Source organism: Plecotus auritus (genome assembly GCF_963455305.1).
Source record: "Plecotus auritus genome assembly, chromosome: 2".
Lineage (NCBI taxonomy): Eukaryota > Metazoa > Chordata > Mammalia > Chiroptera > Vespertilionidae > Plecotus > Plecotus auritus.
The window spans coordinates 173,829,612-173,853,281 of NC_137771.1; the positions used below are offsets into that span (position 1 = coordinate 173,829,612).

The following is a 23,670-nucleotide window of genomic DNA, read 5'->3' on the forward strand; positions in this document are numbered from 1 at the left end:
GCCCCGCTTGCTTCTCCGCAGCTTTGCTCCTTTCTGCAGGGCCTGGCTTCCTTCTACTCTGTCTTCAGTCTTCGCTCTGTGCCTGGATATGCAAATTAACTGCCATCTTGGTTGGGTTAATTTGCATACTCGCTCCTGATTGGCTGGTGGGCATAGCGGAGGTATGGTCAATTTGCATGTTTCTCTTTTATTAGATAGGATTATACCACCCTAAATTACTATTTCTGACTTACAAGACTTGGTTCCAAATGACCAAACTGTTTCCAAAATAGAAGTTATCCTCAAAAATGAATATTTGCCAGTTTTAAAGATTTTTTAAAGACCAGTGAAAAGTTATGGAAACTGTTCCATAAGAAAACTTCCCAAACTTTAAAGCTTCTCAAGGTGATTACTTTGAAATGATTCTCAAATATTTGATTTAAAATTCTGATACATTTATTTTTAAAATCACTTCGTTTTATAAGTCACCTTAAGCTAAAATATCTGATTCCCCTCATTCTTCACGTTAGCTTACATGTGAATTACTAGGAGATGTGGTAGAAAGAACTTGGATAGTTTTATGTTGTTTTTTCTTTGAACTCAGACAGATTTAGGCTCAAAAGGTAGCTCCATTATTTAGTATCTGCCTTTGGGAGGGAAGTCACTTCTGAAAGGAGTTTTAGACAGAGTTCCTCACACATTTCAAGCCATGTTAGGGTAATTATGCCAATATTATTAAATATCTCTCGATAAAGTAATTGGATATGTTCTCAAGAAAATTGGGAATAATAAATAATGTAAAGATGACAGTGTAACCATAAATTATTCCAATAAGGAAGAAATAGGTGTCTGGAGAGGCTAGTGTGAAGGCAAAAGTAGCTGTCCAGACATAAGTACTGCAGGTAAAAAGCAGGACATAAAACCAAGTATGAAGAATGACAGAACCCACATAGCTTCCGAAACTATAAATCTGTTATTTGAGACTTTCAGAATAGGCCAATAATCATTGTTTTAAAAAGGCTTTTTAGTTATATGTAGATCAGGTATAGTCTTGCTCCTAAGGTGGATGAGGAAACATTAACAGATTATAAAAAGTAGAATTTGTTAGCTCCTCCTATTTCTATCTTCTTGGTCAAGAAGAATTACTTGCCCCAGCTGTTTTGGCTCAGTGAATAGAGCATTGGCCTGCAGACTGAAGGGTCCCAGGTTCGATTCCAGTCAATGGCACATGCCTGGGTTGCGGGCTTGATCCCCAGTAGGGGGCATGTCGGAGGCAACCAATCAATGATTCTCTTATCATTGATGTTCCTATCTCTCTCTCCCTCTCCCTTCCTTTCTGAAATCAATAAAAATATATTAAAAAAAAAAAAGAAGAAGAAGAATTACTTCCGGGGTGGGGAGTGGGCTAGGAGTCAATGGGTGGAAAAAGAGGGAAGTATGTAATACTTTCAGCAATAAAGATTTAAAATGAAAAAATCAAATAAAAAAAAAAAAAAAAAGAGCCGAGACCGGTTTGGCTCAGTGGATAGAGCGTCGGCCTGCAGACTGAAGGGTCCCGGGTTCGATTCCGGTCAAGGGCATGTACCTTGGTTGTGGGCACATCCCCAGTGGGGGGTGTGCAGGAGGCAGCTGATCGATGTTTCTCTCTCATCGATGTTTCTAGCTCTCTGTCCCTCTCCCTTCCTCTATGTAAAATATCAATAAAATATGTTTTAAAAAAAATAAAAATAAAAAATAAAAAAAAAGAATTACTTCCACTTAGGGAAGGGTCAAGCAAGTATTGGTAGTAGGAAACTGAAGTGCAGAATATGCAAGGCAAGTATACAAAAGGGCCTTGCTACCATAAATGAGTATAGGATCTCCCCTCTCTTTGTAGTAGGAGAATTTGCTTAAATGATTGCTGAACTTCTGTTTGTAGTCTTTGGATAATTTGGAAGTTAGTTGATATAGATTCTGGGCAGAATTCTAGACCAGATTATTAAAAGAATGGTTTGTGCACAGAGAGGAAGTGGTGGTCTCTTGGAATTAGTATTAATGTATTACAACTTATTTCCTTTATAGAGTTACTAGATAGGTAGATCAGAGAAATGTTATAGCATTTCCATATAACTTTTGGAATCAACTTGTAGATTTCCTCAAAAAAGCTTCATGAAATTTTGGTTAGGATTCTGTTGAAACTCTTCATCAATTTGTAGAGAACTGATATGTGAACATTCATAAGTGTTCCAATGCATGAATATGGCATCTTCATTCATTTAGGGTTTATTAGTTTAATCTTAACAGTATTGTAACTTTCAGAGTATATGTCTTACATATATTTTATTAAATTTATTCCTAAGTATTTCATGTTTTTTGATGTAAAGAGTATTGTTTCAAATTTTTCATTTCTACTTGTTTGTTAATAATAGAAATACAATTGATTTTTGTATGGTGATATGGTACCCTGATTCCTTGTGAAATCACTTATAAATGCCTATAGCTTTTTTTGCAGACTCCTTAGGCTCTTCTACATAAATGATCATGGATTTGCAAATAAAGACAATCTGTATGCTTTTTACACCCTTTCCTTCCCTTTTTGACCTTGGGTCTCTAATACAATATTGAATAAAATTGTTGCCATTTACCCAGTCTATCAATCTCTAAATTCTAATTGGAGTGATTAGACCATTTACTTTTAGTAAATATTGGTTTGGTTGGGTTGGCTTAAATTTATCCATCTTGCTACTTTGTTTGTAATTTGTTTTTTCTATTTGGCCCATCTCGTCTTTTTTCTTTCTCTTTTCTTGCCTTATTTTGGATAAAGTGAGTATTTTTTTTTTTAAATATATTTTTATTGATTTTTTACAGAGAGGAAGGGAGAGGGATAGAGAGTTAGAAACATCGATGAGAGAGAGACATCGATCAGCTGCCTCCTGCACACCCCCTACTGGGGATGTGCCCGCAACCAAGGTACATGCCCTTGACCGGAATCGAACCTGGGACCCTTCAGTCCGCAGGCCAACGCTCCATCCACTGAGCCAAACCGGTTAGGGCTAAAGTGAGTATTTTTTAAGCATCTTGTTTTATTCCCATTTTTGGCTTGTTAACTATACTTCTCTCTTTTTAATTGGTTACTTTAGAGTTTACAGTGTGCAATTTTAACTTATCATAGTCTACCTTCAAATAATATTATTTCACACCATGAAAAATGTATGTCTCTTATATCAGAATAGTTCATTTCCTTCTCCTTTTCTTTATGCTATTGTTGCCATACATTTATTAACTTTACGTTTTACTTATATTGTAAATCTGACCATATATTGTTATTATTTTTCCTTTGAAAACTCATATATTTTTACATTATTATTATTTTTAATTGTGGTAAAAACCCCATATCATAAAATTTACCATCTTAACCCTTTTAAAGTGTAAACTTCAGTTACATTAAGAACATTTACACTGTTGTATTACCATCACCACCATCCATCTACAGAATTATTGCAAAACTGAAACTCTGTACCTCTTAAACAATTTACTCCCTTTTCTCCCCTTCTCCCAGCCTCTAGCAACCACCATTCTACTTTCTGTCTTTATAAATTTGACTATTCTAAGTATTTATACAAGTGGAATTATGCAGTATTTGTGACTGGCTTATTTTACAAAGCATAATGTCCTAAAGTTTCATTCATATTAATTTCTTGTGTAATTGTCATACTTGTTTTTTTTAAAATTTTATTTTAAATATATTTTTATTGATTTCAGAGAGGGAGAGAGAGATAGAAACATCAATGATGGGAGAGAGTCATTGATTGGCTGCCTCCTGCATGCCCCAAACCAGGAGCCCGCAACTGGGCATGTGCCCTGACAGGGAATTGAACTGTGACCTCCTGGTTCATAGGTCGATGCTCAACTACTGAGCCATGCCTGCTGAGCATACTGTTTTCAATAGTGACTGCACCATTTTACATTCCCACCAATAATGCTCAGTGGTCCAGTTTCTCTATCAATGTTTGAAAACAATTAAAAAATGTTTTTATATTTGCCTATGTATTTACCATTTGCTCTTCTGTCATTTTTTTAAATATATGTATTTTTTTATTTCAGAGAGTAAGGGAGAGAGAGAGAGATAGAAACATCAGTGATGAGAGTGAATCATTGATCAGCTGCTTCCTGCACGTCCCCCTACTGGGGATCAAGCTTGAAACCCGGGTGTGTGCCCTGACCAGGAATCAAACTGTGATCTCTCTCTCTCTCTTTTTTTTTTAAAATATATTTTATTGATTTTTTATAGAGAGGAAGGGAGAGGGAGAGAGAGTTAGAAACATCAGTGAGAGAGAAACATCCATCAGCTGCCTCCTGCACACCCCCTACTGGGGATGTGCCCGCAACCAAGCTACATGCCCTTGACTGGAATCGAACCTGGGACCCTTGAGTCCGCAGGCCGACGCTCTATCCACTGAGCCAAACCGGTTAAGGCCAAACCGTGATCTCTTGGTTCATGGGTTGACACTCCTGTCTTTCTTATAGATCCAAGTTTTCTTTAATTTTTTTTACTAAGCTTTCTTCTGATAGAACTTTTTTACTGCCTAAAGAATTTCCTTTACCATTTATTTCAGGGACAAGTTCTCTTAGTTTGAGTTTGTCTTAGTCTTTATTATATACTAGAGGCCCGGTGCATGAAATTCGTGCACGGGGTGGGGGGTGTCCCTCAGCCCAGCCTGCACTCTCTCCAATCTGGGACCCCTCGAGCGATGTCCCACTGCCCGTTTAGGCCCGATCCTATGGATCGGGCCTAAACGGGCAGTGGGACATCCCTCTCACAATCCAGGACTGCTGGCTCCCAACTGCTCGCCTGCCTGCCTGCCTGATTGCCCCTAACCGCTTCTGCCTGCCAGCCTGATCACCCCTAACCCAGGGGTGGGCAAACTTTTTGACTCAAGGGCCACAATGGGTTCTTAAACTGGACCGGAGGGCCAGAACAAAAGCATGGATGGAGTGTTTGTGTGAACTAATATAAATTCAAAGTAAAGGAGCGGAGTGGAGAGCAAGAGAACCCTCCGCTCTTTTGGCTCCACGGGCCGGATAGAACAGCCGAGCGGGCTGGATCCGGCCCGTGGGCCGTAGTTTGCCCACGGCTGCCCTAACCACTCCCCTGCCAGCCTGATTGATGCCTAACTGCTCCCCTTCCAGCCTGTTTGCCCCTAACTGCCCTCCCCTGCAGGCCTGGTTCCCCCTCAACTGCCCTTCCCTGCAGGCCTGGTCACCCCCAACTTCCCTCCTCTGCCAGCCTGGTCACCCCTAACTGCCCTACCCTGCAGGCTTGATCGCTCTCAACTGCCCTCCCTTGCAGTCCTGATCCCTCCCAACAGCCCTCCCCTGCTGGCCATCTTGTGGCGGCCATCTTGTGTCCACATGGGAGCAGGATCTTTGACCACATAGGGGCAGCCATCTTGTGTGTTGGAGTGGCAGTCAATTTGCATATTACTCTTATTAGATAGGGTAGAGGCCTGGTGCACGGGTGGGGTCCAGCTGGTTTGCCCTGAAGGGTGTCCCGGATCAGGGTGAGGGTTCCCTTGGGGCATGGCGCAGCCTGGGTGAGGGGCCTGTGGTGGTTTTCAGGCCGGCCACGCCCCCTGGCGACCCAAGCGGAGGCCCTGGTATCTGGGATTTACTTATCTTCTATAATTTAAACTTTGTAGCCTTGAGTGGAGGCCTAGGCCAGCCAGAGGGTGCGGAAAGCTTGGCTTCCTCCATTGCCAGGGAAACCCAAGCCTCCTGCTCTCTCCGTGGCTGCAGCCATCTTGGTTGGGTTAATTTGCATACTCGTTCCTGATTGGCTGGTGGGCATGGCTTGTGGGTGTAGCGAAGTGATGGTTAATTTGCATATTACTAGAGGCCCAATGCATGAAAATTCGTGCAAGAGTAGGCCTTCCTTCTCCTGGCTGCCGGCACCAGCTTCTCTCTGGCACCCGGGACCCGGGCTGGCTTCCCTTGGGCCACTTGCAGGCATCCAGGACCCGGGCTGGCATCCCTCGGGCCACCTGCAGGCACCCAGGACCTGGGCTGGCTTCCCTCCAGTCCCGGCTTCATCAGGAAGGACGTTGGAAGACGTCTGGTCTAATTAGCATATTACCCTTTTATTATTATAGATACCTCCTGGATATATAATTCTAAATTGATAGCTTTTTTTCTTTTAATACTTTACATACATCATTCCATTGTCCTCTGGTATATTCTTATCTTTGTTACTCTCTATATAATGTTCATTTTTCCTCTCATTGCTTAAAAAATTGTTTTTTTTCAGTGACTTGATAATAATATGTCTTGGTGTGGGTATTTTTTTTTTTGTGTGTGTGTGTGTGCTTGGTATTTGTTGAGCTTCTTGGATTTACAAGTTTATAGTTTTCATGAAAATCAGAACAATTTCAGCCATTATATAATCTTCAAATTTTCTTTCTGTTACATTCTCTCCTCTTTTTCTGGGTCTCTTCCTCTCTCTCTTTCTCTCTTTTGATATTCTTCACTTGATATTGTTGAAAGATCTCTGAAATTGTTCCCCCTCCCCCCATTCTTTTTTCTTAAGTATGCTTCAGTTTGGATGGTTTCTGTTGCTGTGTCTCCAAGTCACTGATCTTTTCTTCTGCAATGTTTAAATGCTTTTAATCATATCTGGATAGTTTTTATTCCAGAAATTGTGTTTCTCATCTCTTGAAATTGCATTCAGTTCTTTATATATACACTAGAGGCCTGGTGCACGAAATTTGTGCACTGGGGGAGGGGTTGTCCCTAAGCCCAGCCTGTACCCTCTCCAATCTGGGACCCCTCGGGGGATGTCTGACTTCCGGCAGTCAGACATCCCTCTCACAATCCAGGACTGCTGACTCCTAACCACTAGCCTGCCTGCCTGCCTGCCTGATTGGCCCTAAGCACTTCTGCCTGCCAGCCTGATCACCCCTTAACCGTTCCCTTGCCGGCCTGATTGACACCTAACTGCTCCCCTGCCGGCCCGATCTCCCCCAACTGCCCTCCCCTGCTGGCCCAATCACCCCCAACTGCCCTCCCCTGCAGGCCCGGTTGCCCCCAACTGCCCTCCCCTGCAGGCCTGGTCCACCCCAACTGCTCCCCTCTGCCAGCCATCTTGTGACGACGTGGGGGTGGCCATCTTGTGATGACGTGGGGCCACCATCTTGTGGAAGCCATCTTGTGACACTGTGGGGGTGGCCATCTTGTGATGACGGGGCAGCCATCTTGTGATGACATGGGGGCAGCCATCTTATGAGGGTGTGAGGGTCAATTTGCATATTACCTATTTATTATATAGGACTAGAGGCCCGGCGCACGAAATTCATGCAGGGTGGGGGGTCCCCTCAGCCCAGCCTGCATCCTCTCCAATCCAAGACCCCTTGGGGGATGTCTGGACCCCTTGGGGGATGTCCAGGCCGGCAGTCGGAAATCCCTATCACAATCCAGGACCACTGGCTCCTAACTGCTCACCTGCCTACCTGCCTGATCACCCCTAACTGCCCCCCCTGCTGGCCTGGTCACCCCTTACTGCCCCCCCCCCCCCTGCTTGCCTGGTCGCCCCCAACTGCCCCCCCACTGACCTGGCCGCCCCTTACTGCCCCCACTGCCATGCTGGCCGCCCCCAACTGCCCCCCACCAGCTTGGTCGTCCCTCACTGCCCCCCCTCTGCCGGCCTGGTTACTCCTCACATCCCCCCCTGCTGGCCTGGTCGCCCCCAACTGCCTCTCCTGTGGGCCTGGTTGCCTCACGCAGCCTGCTGTTCGGTTGTTTGGTCGCCTTTCACTAACCCTCCTGCCGGCCTGGTTGCCCCATGCAGCCTGTTCGGTTGTCCATTCGGTTGTGATGGTTGCTTAGGCTTTTATTATTATAGACTAGAGGTCCAGTGCACAAAATTTATGCATGGGTATGGTCCCTAGTGGCTGCTGGCCGGGGCCTCCCTTCCCTGGCATCCAGCTGCTGGCCAGGGCCTCCCTTCCCTGGCTGCCGGCTGCCCGGGCCTTCTTTCATTCTGCGCCACCCCCTGGTGGTCAGTGCACGTCATAGCGAGCAATTGAACTCCCGGTTGGTCGAACTCCCAAGGGGACACTTTGCATATTAGGTTTTTTTTGTTGTTGTTTTGTTTTTTATGGTAAGTGCCCTACACAGGTATACCATTTTTTAAAAAATATATTTTATTGATTTTTTACAGAGAGGAAGGGAGAGGGACAGAGAGTTAGAAACATCGATGAGAGAGAAACATCGATCAGCTGCCTCCTGCACACCCCCCACTGAGGATGTGCCCGCAACCAAGGTACATGCCCCTGACTGGAATCGAACCTGGGACCCTTCAGTCCGCAGGCTGACGCTCTATCCGCTGAGCCAAACCAGTCAGGGCGCATATTAGGCTTTTATATAGAGAGAGATTTCTTATCTTTCCCTCATAATGTTTGTGTTTTTCTTTAAATTCTTGAATATAATAGGTATATTTATAATGACTTAATGTCCTTTGCTAATTTTGTCACTTTTGTCATTTCTAATCTGTTTCTATGAATGATTTTTTTCTTGGTTATTGGTCACATTTCCCTGATTCTTTGCATGTTTTGTAACTTTTCATTGGATACTGAATATTTTGAATGTTGTAGATATGAACCTTTTTGAGTGTGTGGATTTTATCTTCTTTTAAAGGGTGCTGGGTTTATTTTTTCTGTTAGAGTTTTAAGTTACTTGTTTATCAACTTGATCCTTTTTACCTTTTTTTTGTGTAGGTCTAAAGTTAAAAGTGGCCATTACTGCAAGGCTAATTTAGCTACTACGGTTTTACCCTATCGGGATTTCAACTGAAAGCTTCGGGTGGTATCCCCATTGGGGTTTCTATACTTTGGTTGGTTGGAATACAAATGTCTCCCTACCTTGTGTAAAATTTTAGAATTTCTCATCTTTTAGTTCCCTGGTCATTCTGTGCCCATCTTGTGGAGTTATGCCTTACTCGTGCTTATCTTAGTATTCAACAGAAACTCAAGGGAACTCCCCAATTCAGATTTCTAGAGCTCTTTCTACATAGTTTTCTCCTCTCTGGAACTTAGTGCTGTGACTTCCAACCATTTCAGCTTTCCTAAACTTTTTTTTTGAAATGTATTTTTATTGATTTCAGCGAGGGAGAGGGAGATAGAAACATCCTGCACGCCCCCTACTGGGGATTGAGCACACAACCTTGGGCATGTGCCCTTGATTAGAATTAGACCTGGGACCCTTGAGCACTGAGCTGGCGAGGGCAGCTTTCCTTAACTTTTATTTCTATTTTCTCACCTAAGTGAAAATATCATGCTGTGCTTTGGGTCTCATTCCCTGCACTTGGTCCAAAACGTGCCTCCAGACAGAAAGCTGGGACAATTACACAGCTAGATTTATAGTCTATTTCAAAATAATTTTTGTATATCCAGTTGTTTCAATACCATTTTTTGAAAAGACTGTCTTTTCCTCATCAAATTATATTTGAAACTTAATTGAAAATTTGTGTATGTCTATTTTTGGACTTTATCCCTTTCCATTGATCTTTTTCTTTTTTCACACTAATACAACTATTTCCAATCTGTTTCATCTCATGGCACATATAAACTAATTACTAAAATTCTGTGGCACACCAAAATATGTATTTTTTGCCAGTCTGACAAAAAATACAGTATAATGTTGATTCATTCACACGGATGGCTACTGTTGTCATTTTTTTTTTACAATCTAAGGGAAAATTGGTCAGTGCCCCTAATTAAATAGTCAGGTATTGCATGTTTTAAAAAATCTTGTGGCACAGCAGTATGCCTTTTGCTGGTTGAAAATCACTGCATTAATATAATACTATGGCTTATGACATGGATTTATGAAAGATCTAATGGGTGGTTCTGACAAGAAATAAATATTTCATTTGACTTTATAGTCTCTTTATAATTTTTAAAATAGAGTGTTTCTACTAATTTGAATGTAATGTTATGCTATGTCATTAACAATTTAATGAAGAGATCTTCTCTGAACATACTTGTCTTACAGAGACCTTTTAATAAAAGTGAAATTTGGAGAAAGCATTGAGGACTTACAGACCTGCCGACTCTTAATTAAACAGTACATCCCAACAGGACTTTTTGTGGATCCATATGAGTTGGCTTCATTACGGGAGAGAAACATAACAGAGGTACAACTGTTAGAGGATTTTTACAACTATTAGAGCATTATTTTGAGAGAAATTTTTTTAGGAATGCTGTAATTTGGATTAAGGCAAAATAGTATGTAAGAAAACACTAGATACATTTTGTAAAAGTGTATCAAGTAACATTTTTTAGATAGTATAGGAGTATTCTTTAATAAGTGAGTGATACTTGTCATGCTTGTCAGTAGTAAGCCAACTAAACTGAGCTGATTAAATACTTTTTGGCAGTATGGTTCCCAGTTTAGTGACTAAGAAAATGAACAATTAATAGATATTGTTTCAATAGCAACTTTGTTAAATTAGGGAGACATACCCAACAGATGTATAATTTGAGTATGGGAGGAGAAGAAATTAATATTTATTGGATCTCTATATGCCAGGTATTTTCTTTTTTTTAAGGAAGCAAGGTAAAATAAGCATTAAAGAAAGATTATGCCCCACATCCTTTACATAGATTAATCTTTATAACAACCCTGGAATTATTATCTCCATTTTATAGTTAAGGATACTGAAGCACAAAGAGGCCAAGCTTATCCAGGATCACATAGGCACATGAAAGAAGAGCCAAGAAATGAAGCCAAGGCGGTCTAATTGCAGTTGTTGCTCTTTTCAGAAAGGAATCTTACTCCATAGTTAAGGATTTCCCTAATTTCAATAAGAATCACCTTAGTTAAGGTTTCCCTACCTTCATTAAGAGTCACCTGTTCAATTTAGTAATGACTCGGTTGAGTATCCTCTCATGCACCTTAGGGTTGCCAGTTTGATTCCCGGTTGGGGCACATACCCAGGTTGCGGGTTACCCTGGCCTGGGTGCATAATGGGAGGCAAACAATTGATGTTTCTCTCTCTCTCTCTCTCCCTCTCCCTTCTTTCTAAAGTCAATTTAAAAAATAAAATCTCTGCCTGCTGGCATGGCTCAGTGGTTGAGCATCGACCCATGAACCAAGAGGTCACTGGTTCGATTCCCAGTCAAGGCACATGCCCTGGTTGCGGGCTCGATCCCCAGTGTGGGGCTTGCAGGAGGCAGCTGATCCATGATTCTCTCTCATCACTAATGTTTCTATCTCTTTCTCCCTCTCCTTTCCTCTCTGAAATCAATAAAATGTAATTTAAAATAAATAAATAAATAAAACCTCAGTATTACACTTTTATGTTAATAATAGAGAAAAATGCGTGTGTGCGTGTGTGTGTGTGTGTGTGTGTGTGTGTGTGTGTGTGTATGGTGAGGGAGGTATATGGGGAGGCTGTATTTTCTGCTTGTTTTTTTCTGTAAACATAAACCTGCTCTAAAAAATACAGTGTATTAATTTTTTAAAAATGTTTTTATTGATTCCGGAGAGAGGAAGGGAGAGGGAGAGAGAAACAACAGTGATGAGAGAGAATCATTGATCAGCTGCCTTCTGCACGCCCCCTACTGGGGATTGAGCCCACAACCCTGGGCATGTGCCCTGACTGGGAATTGAACCATGACTTCCTGGTTCAGGGGTCAACACTCAACCACTGAGCCACACTGGCCAGGTTAAAGTCTTTATTACTTTTTTAAAAAGAATATATCTATAGCTATATCATACTGAAAAAAGACTGCTAAAAAGCAAATGCAATTTTGGGCTAAGAAAGGAAATATTGCTATTATAATCCCTGATTATTTTTCCAAAGGCAACTAATGTGATGAATGGTTTGGAAACAAGTCATAAGAAACGGAGAGAACTGTGAATATTTCTTTGGGGAAGAGAAGATGTGGTGGAGGCAGCATTATTGAGGACCTCTGATGTTTGAGGAATCTTAGTGAAATAAGGAACAGATTTATTGAAGACATTGTAAGCACAGATAATTGGTGATTGTTATAGGCCAGAGCATCAAGTTTCTTCTCATAGAAAAGGAATAACCTTTTAACAGTAGATAAAATGAGATGACTCAGTCATTGAAAGTAATCACTTAGTGGCTGGATACTTGAGAAACATACCCTCATTGAGACAGTGGTTTAATTTGATCACCTCTGAGGTTCCTTATAACTCATAAGATTATATAATTCCTTAACCTTTGCCAATAAGTTCAACAACTTGTATATATATGTGTGCTCTTTAATATATCAATATGTATGCATGCATATATGGATACATAATACATATACATGTGCATATTATAATTCAGGGTTAATTTCTATCACACGAGCAGTTTTACTTTTGGTGTAGAATACTTATTTTAAAATGGTTTTTACCATATTATTTTTTTAAGGAGTAATTTACTATTTTTTCCATTACCTTTTATACCCAGTATATAAAGAGTGCTGACCTTTGCTTTGACTTCCTGACCACAGTGATCTACCTCACTACCTCTTTACTTGCTTCTCTGAAGAACAGGAAATTACCAGAATGATACCAATCATTTTTACCCAATACTGGGTTAACTGTTTTTTGTCATAGTTTTCATACTTATTGAACAATGCTACACTTATTCACAAAATTTCTCTTTTCTTGGTACCTGTTTTATCACCTAAACAAAGGTTGATAAGGTGATTACATAGAAATAATTTTTATTGTGGGAAAATTTCCTCAGTTTACTTTTAGTAAACAAGCTTTTATTTTATTTTAAGAAAGAACTCTTATTTTCTTTCCTTTTTTAAAAAAAATATATTTTATTGATTTTTTACAGAGAAGAAGGGAGAGGGATAGAGAGTTAGAAACATCGATGAGAGAGAAACATCGATCAGCTGCCTCCTGCACACCTCCCACTGGGGATGTGCCCGCAACCAAGGTACATGCCCTTGACCGGAATCGAACCTGGGACCTTTCAGTCCGCAGGCTGACGCTCTATCCACTGAGCCAAACCGGTTTCGGCTAAACAAGCTTTTATTAAACACAGATCACATGTTATGTTTTCTTAACTTGAGGATAGAAGGGGAATGGAAATTGTTTATAAGGGGGATGAATTTTAAAATCTTTTCACCTGTATAGCAGTCTTCTGGTTTAGTTTTGTTTTTCAAATCTTCCTCATTCATTTTTTTCTCTTGGATTAATATTTGTTTTTGTTTTGACAGGCAGTCATGGTTTCAGAAAATTTTAATATAGAAGCTCCCAATTATTTGTCCAAGGAATCTGAAGTTCTCATTTATGCCAGACAGGATTCACAGTGCATTGATTGTTTCCAAGCTTTTTTACCTGTGCACTACCGCTATCATCAGCCACATAGTAAAGATGGAGAAATCTTTATTGTGGTCAGTAACCCTGATTTACTGATGTATTGTGACCAAGGTAAGGGTTGCACATCTTTTCTGAGGGTTGAAAATAAAAATAAAGGTATGGTGGCATATCTGAAATCAAGGGACAACAAAAGCATGTTTCTTTTTTCTTTCTTTTTAACTTTTTGGTTGTAAAATAGGGCATAGATATAGAAAAACTTCACAAATATGTAGTTTAGTGAGTTATTATAAGGCAGATGTCCTTGAAATTACCACGCAGGTCAGAAATAGCACTTTGCCAGCCACTCTAGCAGCAGCTCCATGTATCATGTCTCAAACATAGCCTCCTCCTTTCTCCTAAGACTAAACCCACTATCCTGACAATCACTTCCTTTTATTTTTTTAAAATATATTTTTATTGATTTCAGAGGGGAAGGGAGAGAGAGATAGAAACATCAATGATGAGAGAGAATCATTGATTGGCTGCCTCCTACAAGCCCCCTACTGGAGATTGAGCCTGCAACCGAGGCATGTGCCCTTGACCAGAATTGAACCCGGGACCCATCAGTCTGCAGGCCAACGCTTTATCCACTGAGCTAAACCAGCTAGGGCAACCACTTCCTTTTATAGATATAAATTATATATACGTATAATTTATATATATTATATATATAAACATATACACTGAGTGGCCAGATTATTATGATCTCTGAACGCATAATAATCTGGCCACTCTGTGTATATCCTATATAATAAAAGGCTAATATGCAAATTGTCCCCTTGACCAGGAGTTCGACCAGCAGGCTGGCCGGCCAACCGCCCATGTCCCCTCCCCCTTGTCAGGCTGGCCAGATCCCACCCATGCATGAATTCATGCACCGGGCCTCTAACTAATATATACATACACACACACACACACACTGAGTGGCCAGATTATTATGCATTCAGAGATCATAATAATCTGGCCACTCAGTGTTTATAGAAACTATACTAGAGGCCTGGTGCATGAATTTGTGCACAGGTGGGGTCCAGCCTCCCGCCCCGATGGGGGCTGATCAGGCCAGGCCGGTGGGGGGGAGGGGCCATGGGAGGTTGGGGGGCCAATTGAGGCCCTGATTGGGCTGGTTGGCCACCGCAGTGTGCGTCATAGCAACCGGTCATTTTGGTCGTTCTGTTGTTCCAGTCGCTTGGCTTTTTTATATATCCTATATAATAAAAGGCTAATATGCAAATTGTCCCCTCGGGAATTTGACTGACAGGGAGCTCGACTGCTTGCTATGACATGTGCTGACCACTAGGGGGCGCCATGGAGCAAAGGAATGCCTCAGCCAGCAGCCGAAGAAGGAAGGCCCTGGCCCTGGCCAGCAGCCAGAAGGCCCCGATTGGCCCTGATCACCAGCCAGGCCCTACCCATGCATGAATTTTGTGCACCAGGCCTCTAGTAGATATATAAAAGCCTAAGTGACTGAACAACCGGTTGACCAGTCGCTATGACACACACTGACCACCAAGGGGCAGACACTCAACACAGGAACTGCCCCCTGGTGGTCATTGTGCTCCCACAGCCAACCTCCCGTGGCTGGCCAACCCCCCCACGGTCCCTCCCCCAGGCTGGCCACCCTAATCAGCCTCCATCACTGGCCAGGCCGAGGGACCCCACCTGTGCACAAATTCGGCCTCTAGTGTACACACACACACACACACACACACACACACACACACACGTATTATTTCAGAGGAAGGGAGAGGGAGAAAGCTAGAAACATCAATAATGAGAGAGAACAATCTGCTGCCTCCTGCACACACCCTACTGGGCATGAGCCCACAACCCCCACATGTGCCCTGACCAGGAATCGAACTGTGATCTGGTTCATGGATCAACACTAAACCACTGAGCCACACTGGCTGGGCCCTTATATTTATTTATACTTTTATCACCCAAGTACATGGATGATATGACACACTATAGCATCGTCTTGCCCATTTAACATTTTTCTCAGAGTTGGGGTTTTGGTGATAGTAATCATGCAGTTCATGTGACCTCTTTATTTCCTGAAAATTGGCACCTGCTCCAGGGGTGTGATTAGATTCAGGTTTGCTTCTTTTGGCAAGTGCTGTGTTCTTTTATAAGTAGGTGTATAATGTTTGGTGTGCTTTTTTCAGCCATTGATCCTCATTGCCCCTTTGCTGCTTTCTGTTTATTCATGCTGATATCACAGTACTTATTGCTGTTGGTGTTTTGTTTACACTTGCGTGTATTTGGTGTGTGAGAGTACTTTATTACCTAGTTTTCCTATAAATGTAGTCCATGAGTTTTTGGTTTTGTGAGTAATTGTTCTGTTTTTATGTGTAGATTTGAGTAAATGTTTAAAAATTTGCTTTTACCATTTTCAGTTTTTTTTAGAATGAAAACTTTAAGAAACCCCTTTCAGATTTTTGGCTCTTTGTGCCTCCACAATTGGGCTGATTTGAATGTTTGCAAAAGTTAGTAGCACTGTTACTAAAGACTGGCAGATAGGAAGTTTTTAATTCATACATTTGCTGCCATCATATATTTCATGGTGAAAAAATAAAAAAGTGTTCAACTATGTTAGCTTTGTTCATCCAACCTAGTTTTCTGTTTCTATTAATGATATTGACTTATCTTAAATAAAGTTTGAGAATGTGTTCCCTCCTGAAAGAGCATCTGGGGTTCTGGTGTTATTCGGGTTTTGGTCTGAAAGTTCTTTATGGGTGTGTTTACACCTGGAAATTTATTGAGTTGGATGCTTAGGATCTGTTCACTGTCCTAAATATGTGTTATACTTCAAGAAAAAGTTTAAATTAAAATACTTAAGAAGTGGCCTTTAGTATAATGGGATTTGTTAAGAAGTCATGCAGTCTTTGTAATTTCATAATTTCTTAGGCATTCACTTAAAACAGGCTGTTAAAATAAAACAATAGGTGATAGATAGAGCCAAATCATTACATTGTGTATTAAAATGTTTGAATACTCATATCCTAACATGACAAATTGGCCTAGCCTCTAGTCCAGATTAAAGTTTTGTGATATGATCTTCAACCACTTTTTCTCAGAGTTTCCAATTTTGAAGTGCTGGGCTCAGTCAAAAGTGGCAGCTCCTTGTGCTTTGAAGAATAAGGATATTTGCCAATGGAACAATATGAAATATAAATCAGTAAGTTAGTATTTTATATTTTTAGATTGTACTACTTCATTTAAAATTCTTTCTATAATGTTTCTGCCACATTTAAGGGATTAGAATTTTATATTTTACCATAGAAAGATGTTTTTTTTTGTAATGTCATTTCTTTGCTGCAGATGACAACAGTGGTTCCTCCTTTATATAGAATCATTTAATTTGGGGGCTGGAGATTTAATGTTAGTCCCATGCCTCATTGGTCCAGAGCTTAAGTATAGCTGATAGGCGATTTAAAGGTGTGAAATGGCCAAGAAAAACGGTGATATATCCATAAGGTATAAACTTTATTTAGAACTTTTTATTAATTTTTGAACAAATAAATTAGTTAACTTCATTGTATTACACAGAATAAGTGAAAAAAAAGGATAATAAAACTCAAATTAGTATTATTTCAACTGTGTTAGTTTTTAGACAGTTGTCTAAGAAGTCTACAGTTTTCTTCTTACCTTCTTATGTTAACACTAGAGGCCTGGTGCACGAATTCATGCAAGCGTAGGATCCCTCAGCCTGGCTGGCTGCAGGGAGGGACCATGGGAGGTTGCAGGCCGCAAGAGGTTGGCTATGGGAGCGTACTGACCACCAAGGGGCAGCTCCTGCATTGAGCGTCTGCCCCCTGGTGGTCAGTGCGCATCATAGCGACTGGTCGACCGGTCGTTCTGGTCATTCAGTCGTAATGGTCGCTTAGGCTTTTATATATATAGTCTACTTCTTTTCTCTCTTCAGAGTGGTTAAGTTTTTTTCCATTGATTTTTAAAGGAAGTGAGAGGCAGGAGAGAGAAAGAGAAACATCTATGTGAGAGAGACACATCAACTGGTTGCCTCCCACACACAACCCTAGTGGAGCCAGGGATCAAACCTGTAACTGAGGTACATGTCCTTGACCTGGAATCGAACTCATGGGTTGATACTCTAACCTCTGAGCAACCAGCCCCTCTCCTCTTCTTGGAGGTCTGGGGTGGGACTGAAAGTTTCAACTCTCTTATCACACGGTTGGCTCCATTGGCAACCAGTCCTCATCCTTAGGTGCTTTCTTTTTTTTTTTTTTTAATATTTTATTGCTTTTTTACAGAGAGGAAGAGAGAGGGATAGAGAGTTAGAAACATCGATGAGAGAGAAACATCGATCAGCTGCCTCCTGCACACCTCCCACTGGGGATGTGCCCGCAACCAAGGTACATGCCCTTGACCGGAATCGAACCCGGGACCCTTCAGTCCGCAGGCCGACGCTCTATCCACTGAGCCAAACTGGTTTCAGCTCCTTAAGTGCTTTCAAAAGCTACTTCACCAACATAAAAGACACCATGCTTACTCTTAACACTTAGGAAATTCCAACAGTTTGGGGAGCTTTGAGCCAGAAAGGGAATGAAAACCAAATATGTATGTCTTATATAAAACACAATATCACACATATGTTACCATAATTTTTTTCAAACTCTAAAATACATCTGGAGAATTACATTTAAGAGTATGTGAATGAAGAGTATGATTAGTGTTTGTTTATGATTTATTGATTTAAAAATAGGTAGTGTGCATTGCTATAAAATAAGTAATTACCCTGTTAAAATATTTTGAATTCAGTTCTTTTTAAGACCATGTAACTTGAAATAAGAAGTCATACTTAAGCTATTTGATTTTTTTTTTCTTTTTTTTTTTTTTTTCTTTTTTTTAAATATACTTTATTGATTTTTTACAGAGAGGAAGGGAGAGGGATAGAGAGTCAGAAATATCGATGAGAGAGAAACATCGATCAGCTGCCTCCTGCACACTCCCCACTGGGGATGTACCCGCAACCAAGGTACATGCCCTTGACCGGAATCGAACCTGGGACCTTTCAGTCCGCAAGCCGACGCTCTATCCACTGAGCCAAACCAGTCAGGGCGATTTTTTTTTTTTTTTTCTTTACTTTGAGTTATAGGTGGCCATTACTAAGGTGGTGATCCTTATTAAGGCTTATTTGCTTAAGATGCCATTTTTTTTAAGATTATAATTTTCAAATAGCACTTTGTTACAGATTGTGGTGATAAAATAATCTTTTTTGGATGTGAAGTTATAATCCAGGTATTTATAAAAAGAAGCCAAAAATAAAAATATTCCCAAATTTTAATGTTTTTTAAAAACTTATTTTTAAACCACAAAATTTCCCAAAGTTTCTAATTGAACCCTTTATCTTCAAAACCAAATAGAAAATAGAAACTAAGTTGAATCTGCAACCTCTTGTACATGGGACAACACTCAAACAACTGAGCCACACCAGCCTGGCTGGCCTGTGTTTTTAAAAAGAATATACTCAATTCTATGTAAAATATAGAAAAAGTAAAAACTAATGAGAATTTAAGAATTATTTTGGGAATTGAGTCTGATTTATTTACATTAAATGTTCAAACCAAAAGAATCATTCAAACAATAATGTTACATGTAGTGTAGAATTGGCTGAAGAATATTTAAAAGCAAAAAAATAAAAATAAAGAAAGTGGTCCTACTTAGAACATCCATTTTAAATGTCTCTAACTTCTCTCTCCACAGGTGTATAAGAATGTGACTCTACAGGTTCCAGTGGGACTGACTATACATACCACTTTAGTATGTTCTGTAACTCTGCTTATTACCATCCTGTGTTCTACTTTGATTCTTGTGGCTGTTTTCAAATATGGCCATTTCCCCCTATAAGTTTTCTGCAATTAAATGCTTTCCATAAACCTAAATAAGACCTAATCATTTGTGATTAGAAGCATTCTTCTAAAATTGTCATTACTTTCGTCTTTTGTCTTCATTTTTGGCTAAAATTATGTTTACTGGAGGAAATTTTGGATCATTCTCAACTAATTCCAAAACTGAGTGCTCTCTACTGTAGACCTTTGATAATCTTCAAGCATCTAGTGCTAGTAGAGGAAACTTAATTCTGTCACATTACTATTTATTTTTGTGAGAAATGATTTTTATCCTCATTTGGGTTACAAAAGTGAGTACTTTATGTATTAGAGACAAATTATTCTCATTTTGTGAATAGAAACATTTCAATTTAAGCTAAAAATTGAGAAAATCATTATAAATAAGAAAATAAGTTAGATGAATGAGTTTATTTAAATCTTAATTTTATGAGGATATTGAAGTCATCCAGAGTTTCAAAGAAAATATTAAAACAAAATAGCTAAGAAAATATTAATATGAAAATTGATTATTCCTTAAAACATTTCCATTCTTCTTTTATATGTTACATTGCTTTAAAAAACACTAATAAAAGGGTAATATGCAAATTTCTCAGGATGCCCTCACAGTAATGACCAAACAGCAGGCTGCGTGGGGTGACCAGGCCAGCCAGGGGGATTAGTGAGGGATGACCAAACGACTGAACAGCAGGCTGTGTGGGGTGACCATGCCGGCAGGGGAGCAGTGAGGGGCAACCAGGACGGCAGAGGGGGAAAGTGAAGGGTGACCAGGCCGGCTGGGGGGCAGTTGATGGCAACCAGGCCGGCAGCAGGAGGCAGTGAGGGGCGACCAGACCGGCAGAGGGGGGCAGTAAGGGGCCAGCAGGGGGGGTCATTGGGGGCAACCAGGCCAGCAGGGGGGGGGGCAGTTGGGGGCAACCAGGCCGGCAGGGGGGGGGCAGTTGGGAGCGATCAGGCTGGCGGGGGCGGGGCAGTTGGGAGCGATCAGGCTGGCAGGCAGAGGCGGTTAGGGGTGATCAGGCTGGCAGTGGGGGGCAGTTAGGGGTGATCAGGCAGGCAGGCAGGTGAGCAGTTAGGAGCCAGTGGTCCCAGATTGTGAGAGGGATGTCCGACTGCCGGTTTAGGGCCAATCCCCGGCAGTTGGACATCCCCCGAGGGGTCCCAGATTGGAGAGGATGCAGGCTGGGCTGAGGGCAACCCCCTCTGCACAAATTTCATGCACCGGGCCTCTAGTATTTATATATATATGTGTGTGTGTGTGTGTGTGTGTGTGTGTGTGTTTATTGATTTCAGAGAGAGGAAAGGAGAGGGAGAGACAGATGGAAACATCAATGTTGAGAGTATCATCCATTGGCTGCTTCCTGCATGCTTCCTACTGGGGATTGAGCCTGCAACCCTGTCATGTCTCCTGACCAGGAATTGAACAATGACCTTCTGGTTCATGGGTCGATGCTTAACCACTGGGCAACACCAGCCGGGCTATATTGCTTTTTAATATATGAATTGTCAAAGGACTTGATGAAACTAAGTACTAAGATTTGGTTCTGATTTAGTACTGAATTTGTCAGAAAGACAGTTCAGAAATAGTGTATTTTATTAAGTTATACATTTGCAAAAAATCTTTTTGTATCTTCAGGTGATTTTAAAAAAAATAAGAGGTCTTGATTTAGAACCAAAAGGCTATATTAATAAATACAACTATGCTAAAAAGAATAAAGTCATACAGTGTATTGTTTGTTAATAGTCTCAGCATTCTGTACATACATATATTACATTTCTACATTTTGAATACACCTCACATCAGCTTCTGCATTAAGTTTGTGACAAATTTGTGCTGTTCTTAGTGTATGCAAGACACTTGATTTTACTGTTTTATTCTTGTACGTAAAAAGTGCAATATGGACTTATATACAATCTTCGCTATGTTAGATTTATAAACTGTTTTTTTAAAAAAACTTCATCCTCTTGCCAAAGTGGTGGAGAATGTAATTGATAAATCATAAATCTTAGTGAGTAATGGTGTGATTCAAAGCTTTCACCAGCCCTAGCTGGTATGCTCAGTGGATAGTGCATTGGCCCGGGGACTGAAGGGTCCCTGGCATGTACCTCAGTTGCAAGCTCCATCCCTAGAGGGAAGCAACCAATCTATGTGTCTCTCACATTGATGTTTCTTTCTCTGTCTCTCCCCTTCCCACTCTCTCTAAAAATCAATGGAAAAATATCCTCAGGTGAGGATTAACAAAAAATTAAAAAATAAAGCTTTACACTAGTATTTTCTTTTGAGACATTAATTTAGTAATTTTATATTGGGGGTAATAAGGGTTTTCAATTTTATTTAATTAGACTCTCTGCCCTCCTGTAATTAAACATTCTGTATTAAAATAACATTGCTGATTTTTTTTGAAAAGTCTTGATTTATTGTTTTACTTTGGAAAAAAATTAGAAAATAAAGTAAGTGCCATAAGCTAATTAAAAAATAAAAGAGCAAGCATGCCCTTCCATTTATTTAGGGCAATTTTTTTAGGGCAAGCATGTTCCAAAACCAAAGCCACTGAAACCATGTTATGTTGGCATTGTTTGTTTTAAATAGATTAAAGGGATATGATACATGTTTTTATATGCTATAACTGATTTCCTAAAACATTCTGGGTTTTTTGTTAATCCTCACATGAGGACATTTTTTTTCCCCATTGATTTTTTTTAGAGAGAGGAGGAGAGACAGAGAGAAACATCTATGTGAGAGAGACACATCGATTGGTTGTGTCTCTCCTGCACTCACCCCTATTAGGGCTGGGGAAACCTGCAACCGAGGTACATGCCCTTGACAGGAATAGAACCTGTGACTCTTTGGTCTGAGGGCCGACATTCTAACACTGAGCAAACCAGCCAGGGCAATAGCCTGGTGTTTTTATGGGAATAAATCTTTTATAATTTGACATGTATGGCTCGACTAGTCATAACATTTCTTTTTGAAGATGTTTTTGAGAATTTAAATATTGAAAAAAGCAACCCAGTGCCATGAAGCAGAAATATTACAAGTCTTTAAAATGACTAAAATTTCCACCCTGTCTAAATTGTGGCTTGGAACATGTTATAGCCATTTACTCATTTATATAGCTATTCAAAGTATTAAAAAATGTGTATGTCAGTGAAGAAGACTTGGATATGACCATTCTTGCCTAATAAGTGGTTGCAGGTGACATTACTAAAAAAAAAAAATATATATATATATATAATGTTTTTACTAGAGGCCTGATGCATGAAATTCATGCAAGGGGCTCGGCCCTCGCATCCTGGCTTCGTCCAGAAGGTCGTTTGGCTGTCCGGTCTAATTAGCATATTATGCTTTTATTATTATAGATTGATTTCAGAGAGAGGAAGGGAGAAGGATAGAGGGATAGAAACATCAATGATGAGAATCACTGATTGGCTGCCTCCTGAATACCCCCTACTGAGGATTAAGCCCAAAACCCAGTCATGTGCCCTGACCAGGAATCAAACTGACCTGATTCATGGGTCGACACAACCACTGAGCCACATCGGCTGGGCCAGATGACATTACTTTTGATAGAACATTTCTGGTTTTGAACTCTGTATATTCTTTGAATATTTTAAAAATGAATAAGCACTTTATTTTTAAAAATCAGTTTTGTAATTATGTATATCTTTTTTTTTTTTTTTTAAGGCCAAGAAAAGGGGTACTCTTCTCTTGGTTATTATGATCCAGTATTTGTTTTACTTTTGTGGTTTATTTTTCTTAAAGTATTATGTTATGTTCTTTTGGGTGAAAATGACAGAGACAGGAAACCTCAACTAAGGGGGGAACAGAGATTAGTGTGTGTGTGTGTGTGTGTGTGTGTGTGTGTGTGTGTGTGTGTCTCAGCCACTCTACCAGGAATTGAGATATTTTAGCTATTTCTCATGGTGGATGATATATACATGGCTTGGGAACTGGAAAAATCTATTGCAGCTCTAATTATTTCAGAATATAACGAGTTTAAGGATTATTCTAGTCAGATATTCTATTCATTTCAAGCTATTCACATATATTTTGGTAATTGATTCTGATTTATATGATATGGAGATAAAGAAATTAGAGTGAGGTGACCAACACCTATCTGTATTATTCCCCATACTCACAAAATAAGCTATTGGCAGGTTATTGAATGTAAGAGGGTTTTGGTAGGCTGAGAGACAGTGAAATAATATGGACTAAGTATGCCTTTCAGCATTGTCCTAATCAGTGATAGGATGGTAGGTTTAGCTATCTACCTGATTTTTTGCATCTCAGACCTTACTTCTGGAATCAGTTTCTTCCTGAAGTATATATTTTTAAGGAGTTCCTTTTCCCCCTTTTTTATTGAATTTATTGGGGTAACATTGGTTTCAGGTGTACAGTGCTATAATACATCATATGTATTGTGTGTTCAACACCCCAAGTCAAGTCTCCTTCCATCACCATTTATCT

General features: G+C 40.3%; 2 protein-coding genes across 3 annotated transcripts in view; both read left to right on the forward strand.

Moving 5' to 3' along the window:
* The window catches only part of PIGX (phosphatidylinositol glycan anchor biosynthesis class X), a gene marked incomplete at its 5' end in the record, with an annotated part of 24,909 nt that extends 5,614 nt beyond the window's left edge, over nucleotides 1-19,295 (forward strand). Inside the window, 4 exons of the mRNA XM_080654693.1 lie at nucleotides 10,003-10,144; nucleotides 13,197-13,410; nucleotides 16,413-16,513; nucleotides 19,060-19,295. Of these exons, the coding sequence (XP_080510819.1) occupies nucleotides 10,003-10,144; nucleotides 13,197-13,410; nucleotides 16,413-16,513; nucleotides 19,060-19,203 (601 nt within the window). The remainder of the gene's footprint in view (nucleotides 1-10,002; nucleotides 10,145-13,196; nucleotides 13,411-16,412; nucleotides 16,514-19,059) is intronic.
* Nucleotides 1-23,670, forward strand: part of PAK2 (p21 (RAC1) activated kinase 2) — a 138,064-nt gene that overhangs the window by 5,472 nt on the left and 108,922 nt on the right. The window contains exon 1 of one of the 2 annotated variants that reach the window (XM_080655739.1): nucleotides 19,060-19,116. The exons of the other annotated variant lie outside the window; for it this stretch is intronic. The gene's annotated coding sequence lies outside the window, so the exon portion shown is untranslated. Of the gene's footprint in view, nucleotides 1-19,059; nucleotides 19,117-23,670 lie in introns of those variants that run through there. 2 annotated transcript variants of the gene reach the window in all.